The sequence below is a fragment of the Balaenoptera acutorostrata genome, chromosome 14 (genome assembly GCF_949987535.1).
Source record: "Balaenoptera acutorostrata chromosome 14, mBalAcu1.1, whole genome shotgun sequence".
Taxonomy (NCBI): domain Eukaryota; kingdom Metazoa; phylum Chordata; class Mammalia; order Artiodactyla; family Balaenopteridae; genus Balaenoptera; species Balaenoptera acutorostrata.
The window spans coordinates 53,012,649-53,033,670 of record NC_080077.1 but is presented as its reverse complement, the minus strand read 5'-3'; the positions used below and the strand labels follow the sequence as shown (position 1 = coordinate 53,033,670).

The 21,022-nt window shown below is 39.9% G+C and overlaps 1 protein-coding gene across 4 annotated transcripts in view; it reads left to right on the top strand.

Moving 5' to 3' along the window:
- Positions 1–21,022, top strand: part of SOBP (sine oculis binding protein homolog) — a 158,668-nt gene that overhangs the window by 38,047 nt on the left and 99,599 nt on the right. For all 4 annotated transcript variants that reach the window (XM_057528007.1, XM_057528006.1, XM_057528009.1 and 1 more), the window contains exon 4: positions 4,472–4,623. In XM_057528007.1, the coding sequence (XP_057383990.1) occupies positions 4,472–4,623 (152 nt within the window). The remainder of the gene's footprint in view (positions 1–4,471; positions 4,624–21,022) is intronic.

Below are 21,022 nucleotides of genomic sequence, written 5' to 3'. Positions count from 1 at the left end.
GATGGATTTAAAGAATTTAGCACTGTGCCTGGCACCTATTAAATAGTAAATAATGGCTAACTATCATTATTTTCCTTTTGACTCAGTGGTCCAGATTTTCTCTGGGTCTCCCTTATGTTTATTTCTGGAACACAGGGAATTGTACAGAAGCTTCTATAGGACTCTTAAATTAGAGTCTTTATAGAGACTTTTAAATCAGACTGCCTTAAAGTTTTTGGAATTCAATTATTCCAAGAAGGGCTGCAAAGAAAGCAAACTTTAATCCTAGTTTTTTGCCTGCCTTTCAGGCCATGTCTTTATTCTGTTCTTAAATATAGCTTCTTCAACAAATAGATTGATAGAGTGTTACCTGTGCTTTCATCTCATGGCGTGGAGAACACACAGGAATCACTTCAGATTGTCTGCAATTTGTCTCATATAATTCAAGTCTTGAAATGATTATCTGGACATGTGCATTCTAGGAACTGTTGGAAGAGAGAAACATCACCAGCAGATACTTTCAGACTTTTTTCCTCAGTCTTGGATTCCCATGAAAGTTACAGAGGGGTGGTAAATCTACAGTTTAATCACTTGGGGTCCGTTAAGGCCCTCCTGATTTTATTTGGGCTCTGGTCAGGTAAGCTAGTATACATGTTCGTAGCCAATTAAAATGCCCCTAGAATGGCCATCCTTATTTTTAAGTCACCAGATAAAGCAATCTCTCAAACAGCTTCAGCAAGGCATTCCAGAAATGCTTGACTTCATACTTCTCTGCACTATGATAAATAAATACAATTTTGATTTTATCTCAGAGTAATTAATCTAAATTTCTCCTTCTGGGGCGTAAAGTAGAATAATGTTCTATAGCTCTTTAAACATTAGATTGGAAAGAAAATGCCCTAAATATTTTGCTTAATTAAATCCTAAAGAGGTGGTACAAACTTTTCATGATTAACTGAAACATGCATATTTTGACTGATGCATATTTATATGATATTATCATATGAAAAATTTATTATGTTATATAAACTATTCACTTTGGGAATGTGATTTAATGCTGTAAGCATTTTGCATTTGTTGCTGCATTGTTCATTATGAAAAATACACAGGCTAATAATGGCTGTAAGGAAAAATCTGTTACGTGAATTTTCTTTGAGGTAATCTCATCTCTAATGGCCGGGACCTTTTGCCTAAATATAAGAAATCAGGTTTTTCCCTACTTTGAAGAAATATTTTTTAAATAAAAAAGTTTTGAAGGCAGATAAGGTTCAAAAAGCTAAAGGGCTGGGCCCTTTATTTTGCTAATATAAAGCATGCACACAATACCTTGGTTTCAGATTAAAAAAAAAAAAAAAGATGCGGTTGTTGAAATGAACCAATCCCCTTGGCTTTAACCACTTAAGAAGAGCTGACTTTTCTAGGGGTGCAGTCATATTGTTTAAGATGGGGCACCATCTCATGTCTGGTGGCAGAATTTTGAGCTAAGTTTTAGCTGACAAAATTAATTTTAATAATCACAGTTCTTTCTTAATTTCTTAAATATATTAATAAAAATGACTTTTATAAGACTAGAATATCTGAGATATCTGAAAATGTTTTCTTGAACTTTTGGAATAATCCCTCTATCAGACTCTTCTTTGGAGCATTAGCTATTGATAGCAGTTTGGTGACAGAAAAGCAGGTGTCTGCAGGTGTCTGATGGAAGTTTTCTAAAGGGTTTGCCTTTATGAAACAGAATTTTATGAAAAAAGGATGGGGATACTGAATTATTTAACAAGGCAGATCCTAACCACCATCCTAAGAGTTTTCCAACTGCCGGCTACAAAAGTACGCAATTTCTTTTGTCTCATCTTCCCGTTTTGTTACTTTGTAGTACAAATGATTTATAAAAATAACCTGCTTTAAAATTCTACTTTTTGTTTATTTGTTATCTCTGTTGTAAGAAACTACCCTTGCCTCCCCTAAAAAAAAGACAAGTAGGTCTGTGCAGTGATGATGGAGTAAAGCGTGAGAAAGACCCGTGAGTGGCCTTTTTGCCCCAGGCATCATTCCTTCAGGCCAGGCCAGAGCTCAGGCCCGCTGCCCAGTCTTCTTATAGCTTTGCTCTCTACCCTCTGTCATCTCAGTTTTAGTCTATGATAGTTAAAGATCTAGGACTAAAACACTTTTTTTTTCCCCCAAAGCACACTATTGAAAGGAAGAAACTGAAAGAGGAAACCTAATGCATGTTCTAAAGTGAATCCTTGGGAAGTGGGTTCTCCTCGTTGAACTCTGTGGCCAAATAATTTCCCCCATAAAATCTTTTTTTCCTTACAGATTTCACCAGAATCAAGCTTATTGCCAACGGATCATTTGTGAGAGTTCTGCTGTATCATATTCTTTTTCAGGAATTTAAGATTTTAAAGCAGCTAATCGATTGGGAAAATAGAAACTATTAGTGCTAGTTAGTTTAGTAATGATAGATGATTATTTTCTAAATATAGTCTTTCTAATTTAATTTTTAAAACTCCTCCATACTCTAAGGTAAATTATAGAGTCTTGTTAATTTTTCATACCATGTAAAATGTCTGTATGTAGACAGATGCCATATTAGAAATCATACAAAATATAAATAAATCTTTTTTTTGAATAGAATAAATTATTAAATGCAGTCATTGTATGACATTTGAATTCATGTTATGACTCCATTTAAAGAAAGTTATTTTATCAAAAATGTTTGATTAACATCAAAGGTTGCCTTTTACACTGTCTCATTTGATAATTAACAATAAATTACAACATGTAATTTGTGAAATAAAAATGATCATTAAAATGACAACATTTATTCCATTAAGGTAAATAAAATGCTTTACATAGTTCTGAGTGATGACACTCAGGGGGAAAAAATGCCATATCACTGCACTACAAATTAGTTTGCTTCTAATTTTGCAGGCTGATGACCGCACTGCCTCAAACCAAATCTTTTCCCTGGAAATGGAATGATTGCATGACAGACTCTATGAACCATGAATATGTCAACAACTCATGGACCAGGCCTTGCTTAGCAATTAGTCTTTGGGGGATTTTATTCAGAAATCAGACAACAGTATACCAGAGCTTGTTGGGGATTTTATGATTACCAGTCATATCTGGAGCATGAGTCTGGGTTAGTACAAAAAAAATTCATAAAGGAGGAAGAGATGCACCTAATAGTGGCAATCAGCCATACACACACATACACACACACACACACACACACACACACACACACACACACACACACACACAGTCAATGGGGAAGACTGAGAAAACGTAAGATATAGTGAAAGCCCCTAGGAGGCAGCAAGAAAATATTTCTTAGACTTCTACTTGTAGTCTCTCCTACAGTCACTCCCTGTAAAGAGACCACTGTTTCCCAGACTTCAGTCATTTGAATATCACCATCACATTTTTGTTACAGCGTCTTACCACCTGCACTATGATTTCCTCAATATATTTTATTAACTGACTCACTTTAAAAGCCTTTCTTTGTTTTAAGCAGTAGTATTTGTGATATCCTGGGCTTGTTGTGCTAGTAAAACTTGTTTTCTTCTCTTACAAAGGAAAAGGAATACAGTAGTTTAAATACTGAAAATATCTGCATACCACCTAACATTATTCTGAGCATTCCCATGACATGGGTAGCAGGTGCTACAGGAGCTGCAAGGACCACCAGTCTGGCTGAGAATGATCTGGGCAGATGTGTGACCTCAGGCCTCATGGCTGACACCCCCATTACCATTCCTCCATCCAGGGACCACGAACCATATCACATGGAGGGGAATTTAAATCAGGCCTGCGCCTCCCCGAGGACAGCAGTGCGGGAAGGCTGTATCACAGCTGACTGTTGTGTGAGCCAGGATGGTGCGTTTTCATCGTGAGAAGATGGCCACTCACATCTTTCCTTTCTTTGAGTAACAGTATCACTCGGGAACCATTATATTGCAAGAGTAAACAACACCCCCTTTCATGTAACAGTAATAGGGAACAGGTCAAGATTGAGCCTGGCTCCTGACTGTCCAAGTTCACATGAGGGCATCACATTTGTAGGTTAGCGCTGGGCGACCCACCCAGTGTGGATCTTGTAGGCTGTCAGCAGTACCTTTGAAGAAATGGGTCACTTTACAAGCTTTATTAGTACTGAGCCTGGTTTAACCAGGCAGAATAAGCATTTGTACCAGGATACCAAGTGCTAGGAATCCTCATGGCTCTGCAGTCATGCTCTGGTTTTTAAATAAATGATGGCTTTTGGAAACTTAGGAGACAACCAAAAAAAAAAAAAAAAAAGAAAGAAAAGAAAAAGAAAAAAGCACTGAGTCTTCCCACCAAGAGCTGGCTATCTACTAGGTCAGAAAGTGGTGAGGTACTGAAATTAAGATCAGACCTCAAGTAGCTCTGTGAGGTTCAGGGTGTGTCTAAGTTTGAAGGGATGTTTGCTTCTGATATGAACATTTTTCTTATACTTTTATTATAGAAGATGATGTGTCAAATGTACAAATAATGTGTGCCTGGTGCCAGAAAGTGGGAATCAAGCGCTATTCCCTGAGTATGGGAAGTGAGGTGAAAAGCTTCTGCAGCGAGAAGTGCTTTGCGGCCTGCCGACGAGCCTACTTCAAGAGAAACAAGGTAAGAGCACCGTAGAGAGAGGCGGCCCGTGCAGGCCTCACCACCCCCGTGCGCATGCGCCTCTTAGCTTCTAGCCGAAATCACTGCGCACCCCGTACTTTTATTCTTTCTGTTTTGTCTGTTCTCTTTCTCTGTCACGCTTAACCTTCTGGAATAAGGAACCCTCTTCTAATGTGTAACCTGCTCTTCAGTTTCTCTTGTCTTGGTGTTTGAATTCTGAGAGGGTGAATGAATCTGATGAGGACATGGTGGTCGCAGCTGGTATCCTAAGTTACAGTGTCTCTCCAGCAGTAGAGTGCTAGACTAGGGTCCATGAAAGATAAGTGGTAGAGATTTCTTATCAAGGCTGAGAAACTAGCCGCAGAAGCATGGCCAGAAAGCTTTAGTCCGCTCAGCTTTATACTTGTTCCCATTGCGAATATTGCTCTGGCTCTTTCCAAAATCTGATCCACAAATTCTAATCAAGAAAAACGTCAAGTCTCATCTTGACACCTTACCTTAAAGTTGATTGGTATTGAGAAAAGATGAAATAATGAATACATGAACCAACCTTGCTCACGCAGTCAAGCGTTTGTGAGAAGCATGGTGGATGAACACAGGAACAGCCATAGTTATGGTTTCTTTGTTTGTTTTGTTTTGTTTTAAGACATCTCAGATATAAAAATGTCCTTTTAGAATAGCATTAGCCACCATTGATGGGAAATGGAATGCATGATGTTTTTTACAATCAACACACATATATACACACAGCTAATTTCTTAATCTTTTAAGAACCGCTATTGCATTTTGCCACCAATTACTGAAATAAATTGCTAGTTCTTGATTATTTTCCATTGATCTGTAAATCTTCCTTAATTCATAAAATCATCCACATTTTGCTAAGCATTTCCATTTCCATAATACAAGATCAGAATCTGTCCTTCTTTGAAGTAAACAATTACTACTTTTTTAAGTCTGTTATTTGTAATCCTGAAATGCTAATTTTGTGCTCACTGCATTGCAAGAAGCACTGTTGCAGCAAATTATCTCCTGCAAATTTGGGTCACATTATTCTGCCAAAAAACATAATGCCGAAAGAATTAGGCTGCAGAATTCAGCGGGGTGGAATTTTAGTAGCAGTCTCTAAGAATTAGGCTCATAATCTTCACTGGAACAGGGAGGCAAGTAAGGAAATTGTCTGGAATTCTTTTGGGACAGTCAGCAGTTCACTTTCCCTTGGGAGGGGCTGGTGAAGCTTCAGAGGAGGGTAGTTAGAGCAACGCATGGGAGACACGTTTTGTTTTAATATAGGGGGATTAAAATGATCTCTGAGACCCTGGGGCTCCCGTTTTTAATGCTGAGCACTGGGGTAACAATCACAAGAGTGGACCAAGTGCTTTCATCTTCAAAGCCTTACTTACCACAACAAAATACTTTGCATTCCATCCCAAAGATGGCTATAGAACAGGGGTTTTTGTCTCTCTATGATTCTGAAGGGTTATGCGTCTGAATCTTGATGGACTGCCTGTAGTGAATAAAATCAAGCAAGATGAATTTGTCACAATCCCGGTGATACATGTTACACTTTGCATAGTGATCCAACTTTTCAAGCCTTTGATGAAAGGCACCTGATTGAATTTGAAAAAACAGTTCATAATAATATATATATATATGTATAATATATATCATATATACAATGTGTACATATTTGTAATTATAAAGTTTAAGGTCAAACTGAATTTAAACTTCCACAGCATACAGTTTTGAAAAATAGATAACTGGGAGCCAAGATAGGAATTAGTATTTGGAATACTTATAGTAGGTAAAATCAGCAAGGGGAGAAAGACCATTACTTTTCACTACCTGCAAGGAGTTACTGGGGTAGTTCTTTGAACATCCTGCAAAACCTGGGAGTCGCAGTGGCTTGAAGTTTAGCCAGTGACTTTGAGAGCTGATCCCAGCAGCCCATTAGTGTACATACAATACCTGTCTTCTCTGCAATCTTCATGCTTATTTATGTATTCCAAAGCTCTGCCACACTAGACATTCTCGTTTTTCAAATAGAGAAATAAACTGGTCACATCGCTTGCTGGATTCTTTTTTTTTTTTTTTAATTTTAAGAGTGTTATCTCTGCAACAATATCCTATTGTGTTACAATAAACATGTACAGCTGCTGCATTTCTGTTAACTGATAGGATTTTGTGGTCATTTCATTTAGGGCTTGGGTTTCCTAATGGATTGTATTAGATACCAGTCTCCATCCTGCCATTTCTAAGAACTGCTGTAATAAGCCCCAGGGTGTTCCCCACTGAAGACAATAGCAAATAGCTACTTCTGTTCTTGTATCATTTGACAAAGTCTTTAGTCCTCATTATTAAAACTGTGGACTTTCTTAATCTTAGAAAGAGGGCAGAATTCTTCCCATCCCTACCTAAAAGATTTTCTGGCTAAGTTCTACACTTTTAAATAATGAGAACTGGATGGAAAACAGTGAATAGTGTGTATGCAGAACAGAATTTTGCCTTAGGTATAATGTAGAATCTAAAAAAACATGTAAAATTAACTATGCTGTAAATTATGCTTTATAATGACAGCCCGCTTCTTGGTGGATAGCATGCTGGGATCTAAAAATGGTCTCTAAGTTGAACCCAGATTGCACGTATAACTTTACAAAGAAAAATCCTAGTAGAAAAGGTAGCTAATTAGGAGCAGTATTCAGCTGACCTCTGTTTTGTGTCTGAGCAACACCTGCATTTGTGAATGTAATTTGGACAGCTGTGCCTGTGCTTCCCCTGCTATCCTCGTCACACATGCTTGGGGATAGAGGCAGGAACTGCTTTTCTGCTAAAAACAAGGACAAAAATAGCCCGGCTCTCAAAATGAAGGCCCACTGAAAATTGGCTCTTTAAATTTCATTTGCTTCTCAAACCTTTTTCCAGAGGTCTCTGTGTTTGTTTGATGGAGTAGGTTAAGAATGTCACATCCCTCTCTCCTAAACCCTGGTGCTGTGAAGTAAGGTGGGATGGACTGAAGCCAAGTTAACCCTTTAGGGCACATAGGTTATATTTTTAAACCAATTTAAAATTTAATTCGAAGAGTAGTTTGGATTACTCTAAGTATGTACGCTTTCTTCAGAATGCTTCTGCTAGAACTGTGAGTCACAGCTGTATTCATTTAAGGAACCTAATTGCTAGCGTACACAATTCAGGATGTTGGCTCTAAGAAGGGTACAGTATTAATTCATAATCATATTTCGTAGAATCCTTATCCCTATCAGGCTCAATTGCTGACTCAAAAGTGTTTGAAACAATGGGTAAGAAAAATACTTTTATAGTCTATGGGCATCAGCCGAACAATGGGATGTCAATCTCATTACTTGATGCACTGGAGACTTTTCGGGGAACTAATAGCTCATTCTTTTCCCAGCCCCTTCTTGAGGCCACAAGGAGAGAAGAACTTGAGAACATTTCTAACCTAGTGATTTGCCTAGGAGTTGGAAAGTTGTAGACTCCTTAGTGGTTTTGCAAGAGATGCTGAAGTGTTTAGTCCAACTAATACCAGTTTTACTCTGCACAATAACAGACACTTAAAAATATTCTTTCCTAAGGGAGTGATGCCTTGTAACCATTATCCCACTTAAAACAAGAGTAACAAACAAGATCACAAATAGTAGTCATTTCCAAATATCCTGTGTTTGATCTTTTTCCTTCTGCATAGGAAATATCCTGTTGTCTAAACTGATGCCCACAAATCAAGCAAGAAATCAAAATTCAAGACAGATGTCCAACGCAGGCAATGTAAAGAATGATTGTTTTCTTTCCTTGTTCAGATACCAAATTTATAGTGTTCTTTGTGGATTAGTGGCATCAATACTTTAGTAATAGACACAAATTCCTAAGAGTACCAAAGTTTGCTTCCTTGTTCTAGTTTTTCCATAACTTGAGACAAGAATAGATAGAAATACTTCTTCAATATCACAGTGTTGCTGTTCCTCCACAGACTATAGGGGGAAGAAACCTATGTAGATAATAGATAAGGATGAATTAAAAATAAAAAGGTTATATAGATAGAAACAACATTTGCAGATGATATCATTAAGATCTAACAATCATGATAGTAACAAATGTTCAACGAGGGGAATATTGTATAATAAGCATTTCCTTTACTTTCAAACTATATCCCTGGATACACAGCATGTATCATCATATTATTTGGAGTTACATTTTATTTAGACTACTGGTCTTTTTATTAAACTTGAATATATCCTGGGGAAGATTCTCAGTTTCAGACTTAATTACAGAACCTACTAGTGCAAAAGAAATGTGTAACAATTGCCTTGTTAATCTTGTGATTAACCTGTCTACTTTTTTTCCTTTAAACACCTGCAAGATTTAATTTGCAAAATGGCTATCATTCATGAAGGTTTAGGGAAGGACATTAAATTACTTGTAATTAATGTCCCCTGACTGCCTGAAGCTCAAGCCACAGACTTGCTTTTGCCAGTTGTTTGCAAATATTCTTGATTGACAGGAATGCTTAGGGAGCACTGGATTTCTTCCTGTGGATTCACTGTGATTTTATGGGGTGCCAGTGAGCCTGTTGGGTCTGTCTACCTGCACCCTGCCCTGCGGGATGATTGCTTTGCTTCTGCAGTGTCTGTGCTGCAAACCTGCCCACTGCCTGCACATAGCATGGCCTCTGCCTTTAATCTGCAGGCCAGTGGCTGAGTCAGTTCCCTATTGGTTGCAGCAAACGGGGGTGTCCTCTGGAAGCTTTGGGGAAAGAACAACAAACCCACCTGTTTTCTTGTTCTCTCATATTTTGAAATATGGGATGGAATATTGATGAGCTGCTGCAAATGAGAACCTATGAGAAAAGCACCAGCAGAGGGGAGGGACGGTGTTGGTCCTTTGAAACACATTCAGGTTGAGGGGTAGAACAGGAGAATTCTGGCCAGAGAAATAAGATACAGGTCAGGTTAAAGTGATGCCTGGGCTCTTGAAGAAAGGCAGAAAGCATCCCAGGACAGAGCTTCTGCAGGCCAGATGGGACCCAATGCCCTAGGAAGCCATCGATCAGAAGCCTGGGGGAGAGGCATGTGATCTTGTGTTTACCAGAACACTTGACCACCACTTGGGAAACACTGGTCTAAGGAATTCCCAGAACACAAACAGAATGGGGCAAGCGAGTCTGTACTGAAAGAAAGGAATAGCAACCACGTCTAGTTTTGAATGGGCTACATTTGGGGAGGTTGTGGGGGAAACAGAGAAATAAGTTTAATCTGTTACCCAGAATAGATGTCAACTTCTGAGTAACACTAGATATTTTAGATTAAATGTGAAGAGATGATTAAAACTCCAAATAGCTTCAAGCCCCAATACTATTTCTTTCCAACGAGCAGAAGGAAGAGGGAGTACTTTTCATAGATCTGAATCTGGTCACCTGGAGAGCAATACACAGGGCTATTGACATAGATGCTTGAATGTTAATTTCTGTCAGTCTCTGGCCATCCCGGTGATAGCTCCTGCTACACACTTAAAGCAAGTTTTTCTCATCTGAACTGCCGGTAATTATCCAATCCATCTCAAAGGCACGCTCCCTTTTAACATTAAGCACAGTGTCAGATTGCATCAGCCGGATTCTGCTCTGGTGACTGCGGCTGCAGAGTGATGAATGTGCTTGCTTCGAGTTCATAGTCTGGTGTCTGTTTGGGTAGTGGGCAGTTCAGGGAAACAGATGATCAGGAAGGGATCTAGTTATTTGGGACCTGCATTCTCCTTATTGATCCAGTCATTGTCTTGCCAACTTTCTCACCTTGCTGCTAACAGTGTTCAGGTTTATCTGAAGAATGAGCTTTTAAAGAATTATCTAATGGGTCATTTTCATGTGCTTCTCCAGTCATAAGCTACGTGCAGCACAGTTACTCTTTGTGCCTGATTTTAAAAGGAAGGTGTCATGAGACCTTACTAGTAATGACTAGAGGGGAGAGAAGTTTCTAAGAGTGCTTAGTGCACTGTCTAGATAAACCAAGAGAGATGATTGTGCATTTTCGTGGGATTGTAGTTATGCTCTGTTAATTCAAATGCTTTGTTAAAAATGTTAACTGTCTAAAAAAGTGCATGCATAAGACAGGCCAGGTGGCTTGCTATGAGATATTTTAAGATAGTAGTTTGAGTCCAGAATTTCTCTCATATACTTTTTCAATGTCTGGTCATAAAACCTAGTACACCCAAGAGGGCCATATGCAGGAGATGCAAACTATAGACACACCCGTGTTTATTTTTATTTCTCCCCCATCTCAGTACCTCTGGATAGCTTTTGTACACATAAGCAAAAGTGTGAACTGGGCAAGCCACGTGCAATTCTTTGTTCCTTGGGCTCTTTGCTCTTTGTTCTTATTATCACAGATTAGGAAGGAATAAAGAAAATCTTGCTACAGAAGGCCACTTAATTTCTGCCCCAGCTGCTCAGACTGAGAATGGGAAATTCCCTAAGTTACAATCCACTCATAGGGTGGCCATGCACACAGCAGAATCTAATGTCTCCTGACAGACTGCCTTTGGAGGTTACAAAGCCAGTCTGTTGCATTCTCTGTAAACACAGGCTGTGGGCCAGAGCGGGGCACTACTACAAGCTCTAGAAGGCAGATCAATGGTTTAATGAATCCATAAAAGATGCTTGAACTCTGCTGCAATTTACTGAGCACTCTAGTTAAATGAAACTCCTGTAGTCTTTAACAAAGATAGAGATAATCAATGGCTGGAGATAGAAGCCAGTGTCCAGTAATCACAACCTCTCAGAATTTGTGTTGTCGTCTCATTGCTAACAGAGGGTTAGTCAGGTCCAGCCTTCGGAGCGCACCACATCTATGTTGATATTTTCTGAATGTTTGAGCTGAATTTGGCCCAGAGATGACATAAGTGTAGTAGCGTTACTTCTGTGAGAACTATTTGTAAAAGCTATGGAATATTAATTAAATTAACATTTTCTTAAGGCAGTGAGATTAAGCTTAAGAATGGCGAGCTTGACATGTGTTGTCTTTGTAAGGCATCCTGATGATGAAAAGTAAATAGGTGAATAAAATTCTTTCTTGATTAAGTCCTCAGAATGTCAAATTGCATAGTGTTAAAAGAGCCCTGATTAATCCTTCTGTGGTAAAATATTCCTCATTAGTTTGCTATGGTTAAGGGTTAACCTCTCCTATTATAAATTCAGATATTAATGTATTTTCTGCTTAACTCATCTTCTAGTAGAAGAAAATACAGTTAGTAGATATATATTTTTTACTTCCAAATGTGCCTTGGAAACATTATACTGATTTATGAGAGAGCTTTGGAAGCATGTAGAAAAATTCCTTCATAAATATGTTGAAATGTATTTAAAAGTATTTAACCACTTTTGACTGTGGAAAAACAACTGCCTTGACTTTGAAATTATTATTTTTTTCCACAGAGATAGTAGAATTTATGACATAAATGAAAGACTTTGCATCCAATTTTTGTCACACAAACTTAAACTGAGTGTTTCACTTTCTTAACTAGCTAATTAGTATAAAGAGAGCAGGCTTCTACCCCAATAAGTATATTTTGGGGGTTCAATGTGTAATAGGAGTTTTGAGGTATGATGACTGCTAGTCTGCTTCACAGGCCTTTGCCAAACATTCCGTGATAAAGTGGTGATTTCTATATGGATCCAATAAATGATGTGTTGTCTTGTATTCTGTTCTGATAGAATGATTTCATATTACTTAAAATATGGCGAGCAGTTCTGTGACTGCACATCCAACTCTTTAGAAGAAGAACCTTTGAAGGCCCTGACACTTTCTGTGATCATTTGTAGGATTGTATGTGTCATAAGTTGGAGCAATTTAAGTTGTTGGTGTCAAAGGATTTAGAGATACGGAGACCCAGGAGTAGGTGAGATAAAGCTGGGCAAGTAGCTAAAGACAAGGGGGATTTGTCCAACCAGAGATGAGTGCCTCTGTGCTGCTATTTTGTTTGTTTTTAAGAGGAAAAAAAACAACCTTGTTACTTATTCATCCATTCATTCTTAGAAAATAAAATGAAAGGATATATTAAGCTCCTATAATGTGCTAGGTACTGTTTTAGGTTTGGTGGACACATCATTGAACAAGAGAAAAACCCTGCCTTAAAGGGACTTGCATTCCATTCTCTAAGGGAGATGGATAATATACAGGTTAAAAATATGTATATATCTAACACAATTTCAGGTAGTGATAAATGCTATGAAGAAAAAGCAGGGTGAGGGGTTGGCTAGTGACGAGGTGCTGTTTTGTATCTGATGGTCACAGAAGTTATCTTTGAGGAGGTGATGTGTGGGTAGGGATAAAATGAAGTGAGGGAGCTAGTCAAGTGAAGAGCTTGTAGCAGAGGGTTCCAGAGAGGAGGGGGAGCAAGTGAGAGGAAGAGGTCCTCAGGCAGGAACAGGCTTGGCATTTTTGAGCAACAGCAAGAAGGTCAGAGTGTCTGGAGTTGAATGATCAAGGTGGTTAGGGGCCAGATCATGCAGGCTGGAGAGGTAATAGTTTGGATTTCATTCTAAGTGTGACGGCAGCTATTCGAAGGTGTTGAGTAGGGTACGTGACATGACCTGATTTTTGTTGTTGATTGGATCTCTGTCAAGGAAGTAATACGTTTAAGATCCTGGATGGAAAGAGGATTTGGAGAGTAAGAAAGGCAACAGCATTCCCATCAAAGTTGGGTGTGTCTGGCAATAGAAAACTAAAAATATCATATTCACTGAATTATTCATTGGTAGTTATGAAACATTTCCCAGTAGCAAAAGTGTGTTGAACCAATTTAGGTTTCTTTTTCTTTCTTTCTTTCTTTTGGCAAACTGTGGGAAGAAATGAACGGAGGATGGACGTTGCTGGTTAAATGTTCTGACACAGCAATTTTCTTTCTGTAGGGTTGACAGGGCTTGCTCCCAACCTAGTGGGGAGGTTTAGGCCTCAGGAGGCAAGCTCAAGCTCCACGCAGAACCCAACTCTTGCCCTGGGAGACCTATAGCATATGCAGGTCTTCTCAAGCTCTACCCCTCAAAGTAGCATGAGGCAAAGGAGATGGTAACTTTGAAGGGACCATCTTTGGATTAAATCACTCTAAAGTTTATTTTATTCTAAGAGTAGACCTAATTTGGTGATTATGTACTTTCAGGGTGTATCAGGATTTTGAACACAAATAACAGAAGACCCAACTCAAACTGATTTACACAATGAAACGCATCTTTTATCTGATGAAACTGTAGAGTCCTAAGCTACAGTATGCTTCAGGGTAGGTTGGTCCTGCAGTGCAGTGATCTTATCATGGTCTTATTTCTTCCCATCTCTATATTCTTCTGTATAGAGTGTTGGCCATATTACAGTGCAGGCTCCCCAGAGGCCATGGGATGGCTGCTAGCAGCAATCAGGGCTATATGCCTCCTTGTTCACATCCAATAGAAGACAGAGTGCCTATGCCCTAGCATTCCGAGCAAGAGTCTTGAAATTCACACTCATTGTCTGTGCTTAGGTCACATGCTCATGCCTGAATTTGGGACTATGACCAGGGCAATGGATGTTTGAATTAGCCTGAGCCAATCAGGGCTTCCTTCTGACATTGGTGTTGGGCTCATTTTCCTCTAAAGCCCATGGGAAGCTGCATGGGGGAAGAGAAGCTACCAGAATGAAAATCTGGAAACTGTTTAAAGAGGGAAGAGGTCAGAGTGATGGCTGATGGTAGGTGCCAGTAAATGTCCACTAGAGAGGAGAGGTGATCTCATGGGGTTGAATTCTTTACGCAGTGAATGTGTCATGCCCATCGACTTTTGTCATGTGGAAGGACTTTGAAACCCATGTGTGGATTGAAAGATAAAAACGTGGTTAACATTCATCATAGGGCCCTTAGATGAACTACCTCTTCTACCCAGGACCAGCTGCTTTGACAAACCCAATAATTAGAATGTTGGTTTTAGTGCCAGGACCAAAGTGCTGACTCTTTCTATTCTTTTTGGAGTCTATAGTACATGAGATTGCACAGAGCTAAGACAAAGGGATTGTAGTTAGCTGTTACATATACTCATTTAGGAAGAGGAACAAGGGTGCAGTTAGAACAGCAGATAACCCAGCATGTAGTTTAATCAGTGTAAGTGGCTTGGGAGATGTTGGCCAAGGACCATATTGAATGTGGGGAGGCAGATGCCTGGGACTAGATGGGTGATGGGGTAAGGCTACTGCTGTTCCCCATCAAGAGTTAGCCTGCTCGCCCACATTTAAGCCACTTTCTCTGTGGCTGAAAACTGTGTCTGCTAAACAGAAGGGAAAGGAGAGTGTTCAAACAAATTGTGATTTAGTCTGAGGCTGAATACATCAAGTTCAGGTGGCCAAAAGAGCAGAGACCTTGGAGGCTGCAGCTTTCACAGTAATTAATTAATTAATTCAACAAATATTTGTCAAGCAGCTACTATGTGCCAGACACTGCGCTAGTCATTGGAACTATAGTGGCAAAAAACAAAAAACAGCAACGAAAAAACCCCCTGGTTCCTGCCCTCACGAAGCTTACACTCCAGTGGGGGACAGATATTTATTTAAATAATAACACAGATGTGAAATTGCCACTGTGGCAAGTGCTGTGATGGTGTGGGCACAGTGCTGTGAGGGCCTCTAATAGGGAGATTTGACTAATCAGGAGATCTGAAAGTTTCCCTGAGGAAGTAGTGCTTGAACTGAAATCTGAGAGATGAAGAGGTGTTAAGTAGGGGAAGAGGGGAAGGAAGAACTTACTGGGCTGAGGACACAGCAACATGATTTCCAATCCTGGCCCTGATTTGCTCCTTCTTTGCTCATTTCAAGTTCTTTTGGAAGGGATGGAATTTTACCTGCAAACAAGAAAACAGTTGAACAAATGAACATTCCCTAGAACCATAATCTCACTTATCCAATTGTTTGGGTGTCCATTTAGTTATTCATTCATTCTTTCATTCATTCTACCAACCATTGGAGATTTGTTGCTTGCCTTCTAGCCTCTGCCTTCCTTGACTGTTTACTCAACTTCATAATTACAGAGTTAGCACGTTAGTACTAATTCATTTCAGGGAGTAAACTGACAGCTTGTAACTCCTGGAGGCAGAAGCATTTTGTAAACAAATAATAATAATAAAAATAATGATAACAGTAAGAACCCATGTGTTTTTAGTTATCAAATGTATCAGAAAAGCAACAGTGACCACAGAGAAAAGATTGGGTAAAAATGCCCTGATTTGAGAGAGAGAAATAGTGTCATTATTGTCTGACAAATGTTGTTAGATGGTTGAAAATAAATGGGGTAAACTACTTTAAGATGGAAAGATTTCCCCCCAACCCCCCACGATGCTGAGTGTGGACAGATGTGTGGTTTTGTTATAGAGAGAAACTATAGAGCTGTGTTAATATTAATGTGAGGGCAGACAGGAAGTTTGGGTGATGATAAACTCCACCAAAGAGGAATGCTTATTGACACTCTGGAATGCTTATTGACAACTGTGGTAAAATGGAAACAGAGCAGCACGTCTTCTGGCATGCGAACAGAGGGCACTTCTCATGGCATACTGGCGTGGCGGGAAGGGAGGAATCTCTGCCCTTTCTTTGGATTCTTTGTTTCAGCCTGGTATTTCATAGGATCAGAATGACAAAGTCATAGGCATGTGGTGATAACTAAAAAGGCAGGTAAGTAAATCAGATTTAATATTCCTGGGTTTTAACTGGGTGATGTGGACATGGCTATTCTAAATGAAAGGGGTCTCCATCACTCTTCAGGATGCCAGATGGAGGAGATGACCCTTATCAAGCTTAACCATACCTGCACCTGCCTCAGATGACTGTGAATGGAAACCACAGTACAGTTCGGCTGGAGTCAGTGGCCCCCTTTCCAGTTCCAGTAACTTCTGAAAACTACGTATAGTGACAGTCATTTCCAAAAGAGGCTGATTTTAAAACTGTGATGAAAATGGCTAACAGCAGGCTGAAGGTTAAAGTAAAAAACTTAAAAACCATAAAATCTGCCTGGAGGCTATTTAAGCAAACTGTTTTCGAGGCACAGATGGTTCATATACCTCTGAGCCAAAAACAAAAAAGTAAAAAAAGGGACAGTAAAGCTGGCGTGATTAAGCAGACAAGTATGAAAGTTTTATTAGTACTAAAAAGGCATCCTTTAGAAAAGTGAAAAATCTGTCTCCAGAAACTCAGAAGACATGTTAAAGACCAATGGGAAATGGAGAGGGCAAAAGGATGACATTTCAAAAAGCAACCAAAGATGGTGAAAACACACAATGTGTTTATGTACCTTGGGTATCAGAAACTGTGCTCTAAGGAGATCAGAAAGAAGTGTGAGAGAAAGACATAGTATGTGGAGAGTTGGGCTTCCCTGTCCTGTATTTTTGATGCCAAACAGTTTTCCTAGGGATTTGCTGCAACTTAAATGGTGATTTGAATCTCCAAGAATCTCCAAGAAAAATCAGCTGAAGCAAATTTGAGAAGCTTAAGTGCCGTGAATCAGAAGGTCCAAAGCACATGAAGGAAATCAATTACGATGTCACTGTTAGTGTTATTAAAAATTGTAAGCATACCTGAGAACTGGGAAATCACTGGGTGGGAGGGCCTCCAGCCTCTTTTGAGGGTACCCCTGAGTGCTTAAGTATGCAATCCTCCAAGTGTATTGCTCTGCGCCTGCAGTGCAGGGGCATACGTGTATACATACGCAGAAAATTCCTGGATTTTAGATTGGTGAGCTTCTGTTATCATAATTTTGAGAGAAGTCAGACTCTGAAGAATCACAAAACAATACAGAGTTTGTAGGGTCACCATTTGAGAAGCCTCCTCTGAGGAGAAAAATAGTACTTGTGTCTTGAGTTAACATTCAATATAAACCTAACTAAAAATGACCAAATACGGCCTTGCAAAAAGTAAGGTAGATTTGGATTTTCAAAAATCCAAGTAATTCACTTAGAGTTTGGCTGACTCCCTCTGAAGGGACCCTTGAGGAAAATAAACAACTGAAGGCAAGGAATAAAGCCTTGCCTTGGATTAAGAACCTAGGTAAGGAATGGATGATATTCCTCAGAGTACAGTTAAATTAATAGCATACCATCCCAGGGGTTTATTATTAAGAGTAGTGTCACTTAATATACTGATTGCTTATTTGGAAGTAGATGTCAGGAAGGAGGAGAAGGTTGTTTTTTTCTGTTGCTTTCATTTGAAAAACCACAGAGGAATATCTCCCCTCTCTCCCCCTGCCCCCACTACCCCCCAAAACCCCTGCTCTGCAACTATATAAATATAATGAGGTAACCTGACATCAGATGCAATTCCATTCACTGAGCTGCCAGCTAGCATAAGGAAGCAAAAAGTTTCAATCTCCGTACTCCCTGATATGGGCTGTCTCTCAGCATCTCCAGAGAGGGGAACTTGGTCCTCTGTGAAGGGGGCTCAATTTTGTTCCTTACCTAGACTAAAAAAAAAAAAACAAAAAAAACCCTTTTAAATGTTTGACTGCATTAAAGACAATTTTTTAAAGTGGACAAAAGTACATCAGGTTATATGCTGATAATCAAACCTTGTCCCATCTTCACAGGAAATGTGAAGTTCATTCTTCTTTAACCTGATTTTTATGAAAGGTTAATGCTGAACTTTAAAAGAGTTGACATAGAGGATTAAATATATTTTCATTAGACTCCAGGCTATACAAATATGAGACATAAGAGCCTGAAAAGGTATTCTGTTGAGGACAAAAGAACCAATAATAAAACTAAGAATTAGTACAGATAAATGTAATGAAAGTGTACCCTGCCTCTTAACACGCAGGGGTAACCTTTGCAGTTGGCCACCATGGAGAAAGACTGGGTCAAACTTTGTGGCAGATGGTTTAATACATGGTGCATATATTAATCCACCGAGGCAGCCCTGGAAATGCAAGCAGGTTGTTAATGATCGTGTATAGCAGTTGTGAGCTGCTTCTGCTCTTGCAGTAAGGTATTCAGATGTCATGCTTCAGGGTTCAAGTTGATGAGTTTCTAGGGTGGGAAAACATCTCCCCCTTTGTATTGCACTGCACAGCTGATGAGGCATGCTCCAGGGAAGGGGTGATTTAGACTATGTCAGGTGAATGGAAGGAAGAGAAGGTAGACTTACATCCCAGATCCATGATTTAGTTTGACTTCTTACTTCTGGTTAAAGTGGTACCATTGAGAGTACATAGGGTATAAGGAATGTGTGAGTCAAATGTGAAGGCAGTGGACATCACTGCTGTAAATCTAGTGAAACTTTGAACCTGATTAGCAAGTCAACACTGAGTTAAAAAAAAAAAGAACCCCCAATCTTATAGCCTGTTAGCACCAGAGAGAGCCCTGTACCAAAGATGTAATTTTCATTTTCCTGTATCCTGAATTGTTTAATAAGTAAAAAAAAGAATATTGGCTTCCCAAATTCCAGAGCATTAAAGTTGACGTAAAGAGTAAATTAAAAACAGATAAACTCCAGAGAATTAATTATGAAGAGGCATACTCCCAAGGCCAGGGGCGGAGCTCATAGAAATTATTTGTATTTATTGAAGCTTAAGTCAAGACAGCCAGAATTAAATAGAAATTTGGGAAGAGTTGGGTGAAAAGTTTAGATGCCTTATCGTGTTTCATTTAGGGCATTGTTTTGTATTAAATGTGATGAGAGAAGAAAATTAAAGTGCACCAAAGTAAACAGAGGTGAGATTAACATTTCCATTCCCCACAAGCAGAAGCCCCCTCCTCGTTCAAGCCCTTTTGCTCACTTCCTTTACATTTTGAATGCAGCCATTTGTCACTTAGCAAATATCAGTGAAATTTAAGTCTTTATAACTATGAAATTCAACTCTGGATAAGGAGATGTTTGACACCCCAGGACCTGAATACTTGGTCAGGGGCTGATAATGGTGATGTAGACCTCAATTTCTTTCTCCCTATGTATGTAGGGAGATTGGAAGATATATTAAATAAAACCTATATCAAAGTGATTATTACAGTTTTCCTCCATCGCGTGTACTCTCCAGGCATATCCGGGGCCTGGTAGCCACCAGGCTACCTGTTGCCTGTTGCTCTACACCAGCTGTGCAGAGCATGAGACGTGGAGAGGTGAGCCTCACTCACTCCTGGTTAGCCCCGCACCCATGGGGCTCCTCCTCTCCGCACCTGGAAGGCCCAGTTTCCTCCTAGTGGGGACAGGAAGAAAGTTGGTTGCTTCCATCTTGGTTGTGGGTCCTGAAATAACTCCCTCTGTCACTCAGCCCCTTCCCAGGGGCCGCTGCCAGCAAGGCCAGGAACAGTGGGGCCCAGCACTCTTGGCTTGGGCCAGAATACCGGCCTAGGTTGCAGAAGTAACAGGCTGGAAAGAAGCTCAGGGATTTGGGTACAGATCGTGTCTGTGCAGCCAGTGAATGAACTAGCAGCTCAGTTAGCTTCTCCGAGGCTGGACTTGTCTCAGGGCTGGGTGCCATGGAACACAGAAATCTGAGACGTGGTTTCTGCTCAGAAGAATGTCTGCCTGAGTGTGTGCGTTTTCCTGTGCTTGCGTGGAAATTGACTTCATGCCGCACGTTTATTCCCTTACCCATTTATGTGGCGTCCACAGCACGCTGGGCATTGCTTTGTGGCTGCGGAGACAAAGATAAATAAGGAGAGGTCTCTGCCTCTAAGACTGTCATAGTTGAGTAGGTGAGACTGACAAGTAAACAGATGATATGGTGTGAGGCGGGCTGGAACAGATGTGGGTAAGAAGAACTGGGGACCAGATGGTAACTTCTCCAGCCCAGGGGCCAGGCTATAGGCACAAGTGAGCACACGTGAGGATGGAGACCAAAATGTAAATTCAGGAAATGATATGGCTGGGAACAAAGCTAAGGATGGTAAGGCAGGAAAGAAGGATCTGAGTCAGGAATGAGTGTTCCACATGCCACACATTAAAAAACAACTGTATAACCCTTATTGCAATTCCCACATTATGTTTTAACATTTTAAAACATTACAGACTTTATAGGAACACTAAACATCATTTTGTCCTTGGGTTGGATTATGAAGATTCTTCTGCAAGAGATAAAGGAAGCAGCAAAGGAGACAATAGACAGACAGGGCTCATGACAGACATGTGAAGAATTGCATGCTTATCTGCATACTTCCTGGACTGTTCAAAATGAAAGTGCTATTAGAAGGCTTCTTCAACATCCTCCTTGTACAGAGGAGAAAACTGTGGCCCTGATGAGAAAACTGTGGCCCTGAGTTAGTGAAGGGCAGATACCCCAGATTCTGCAACTAGGATGAGGTCTCGGACGGCAGCCACAAGAGGAGAGTTGCATTGGCAGTTGTCTGAAGAGCAATGGAAACTGCTCTTCTTTCTGATTAGAATATCAATATTAGTAAGTGCAC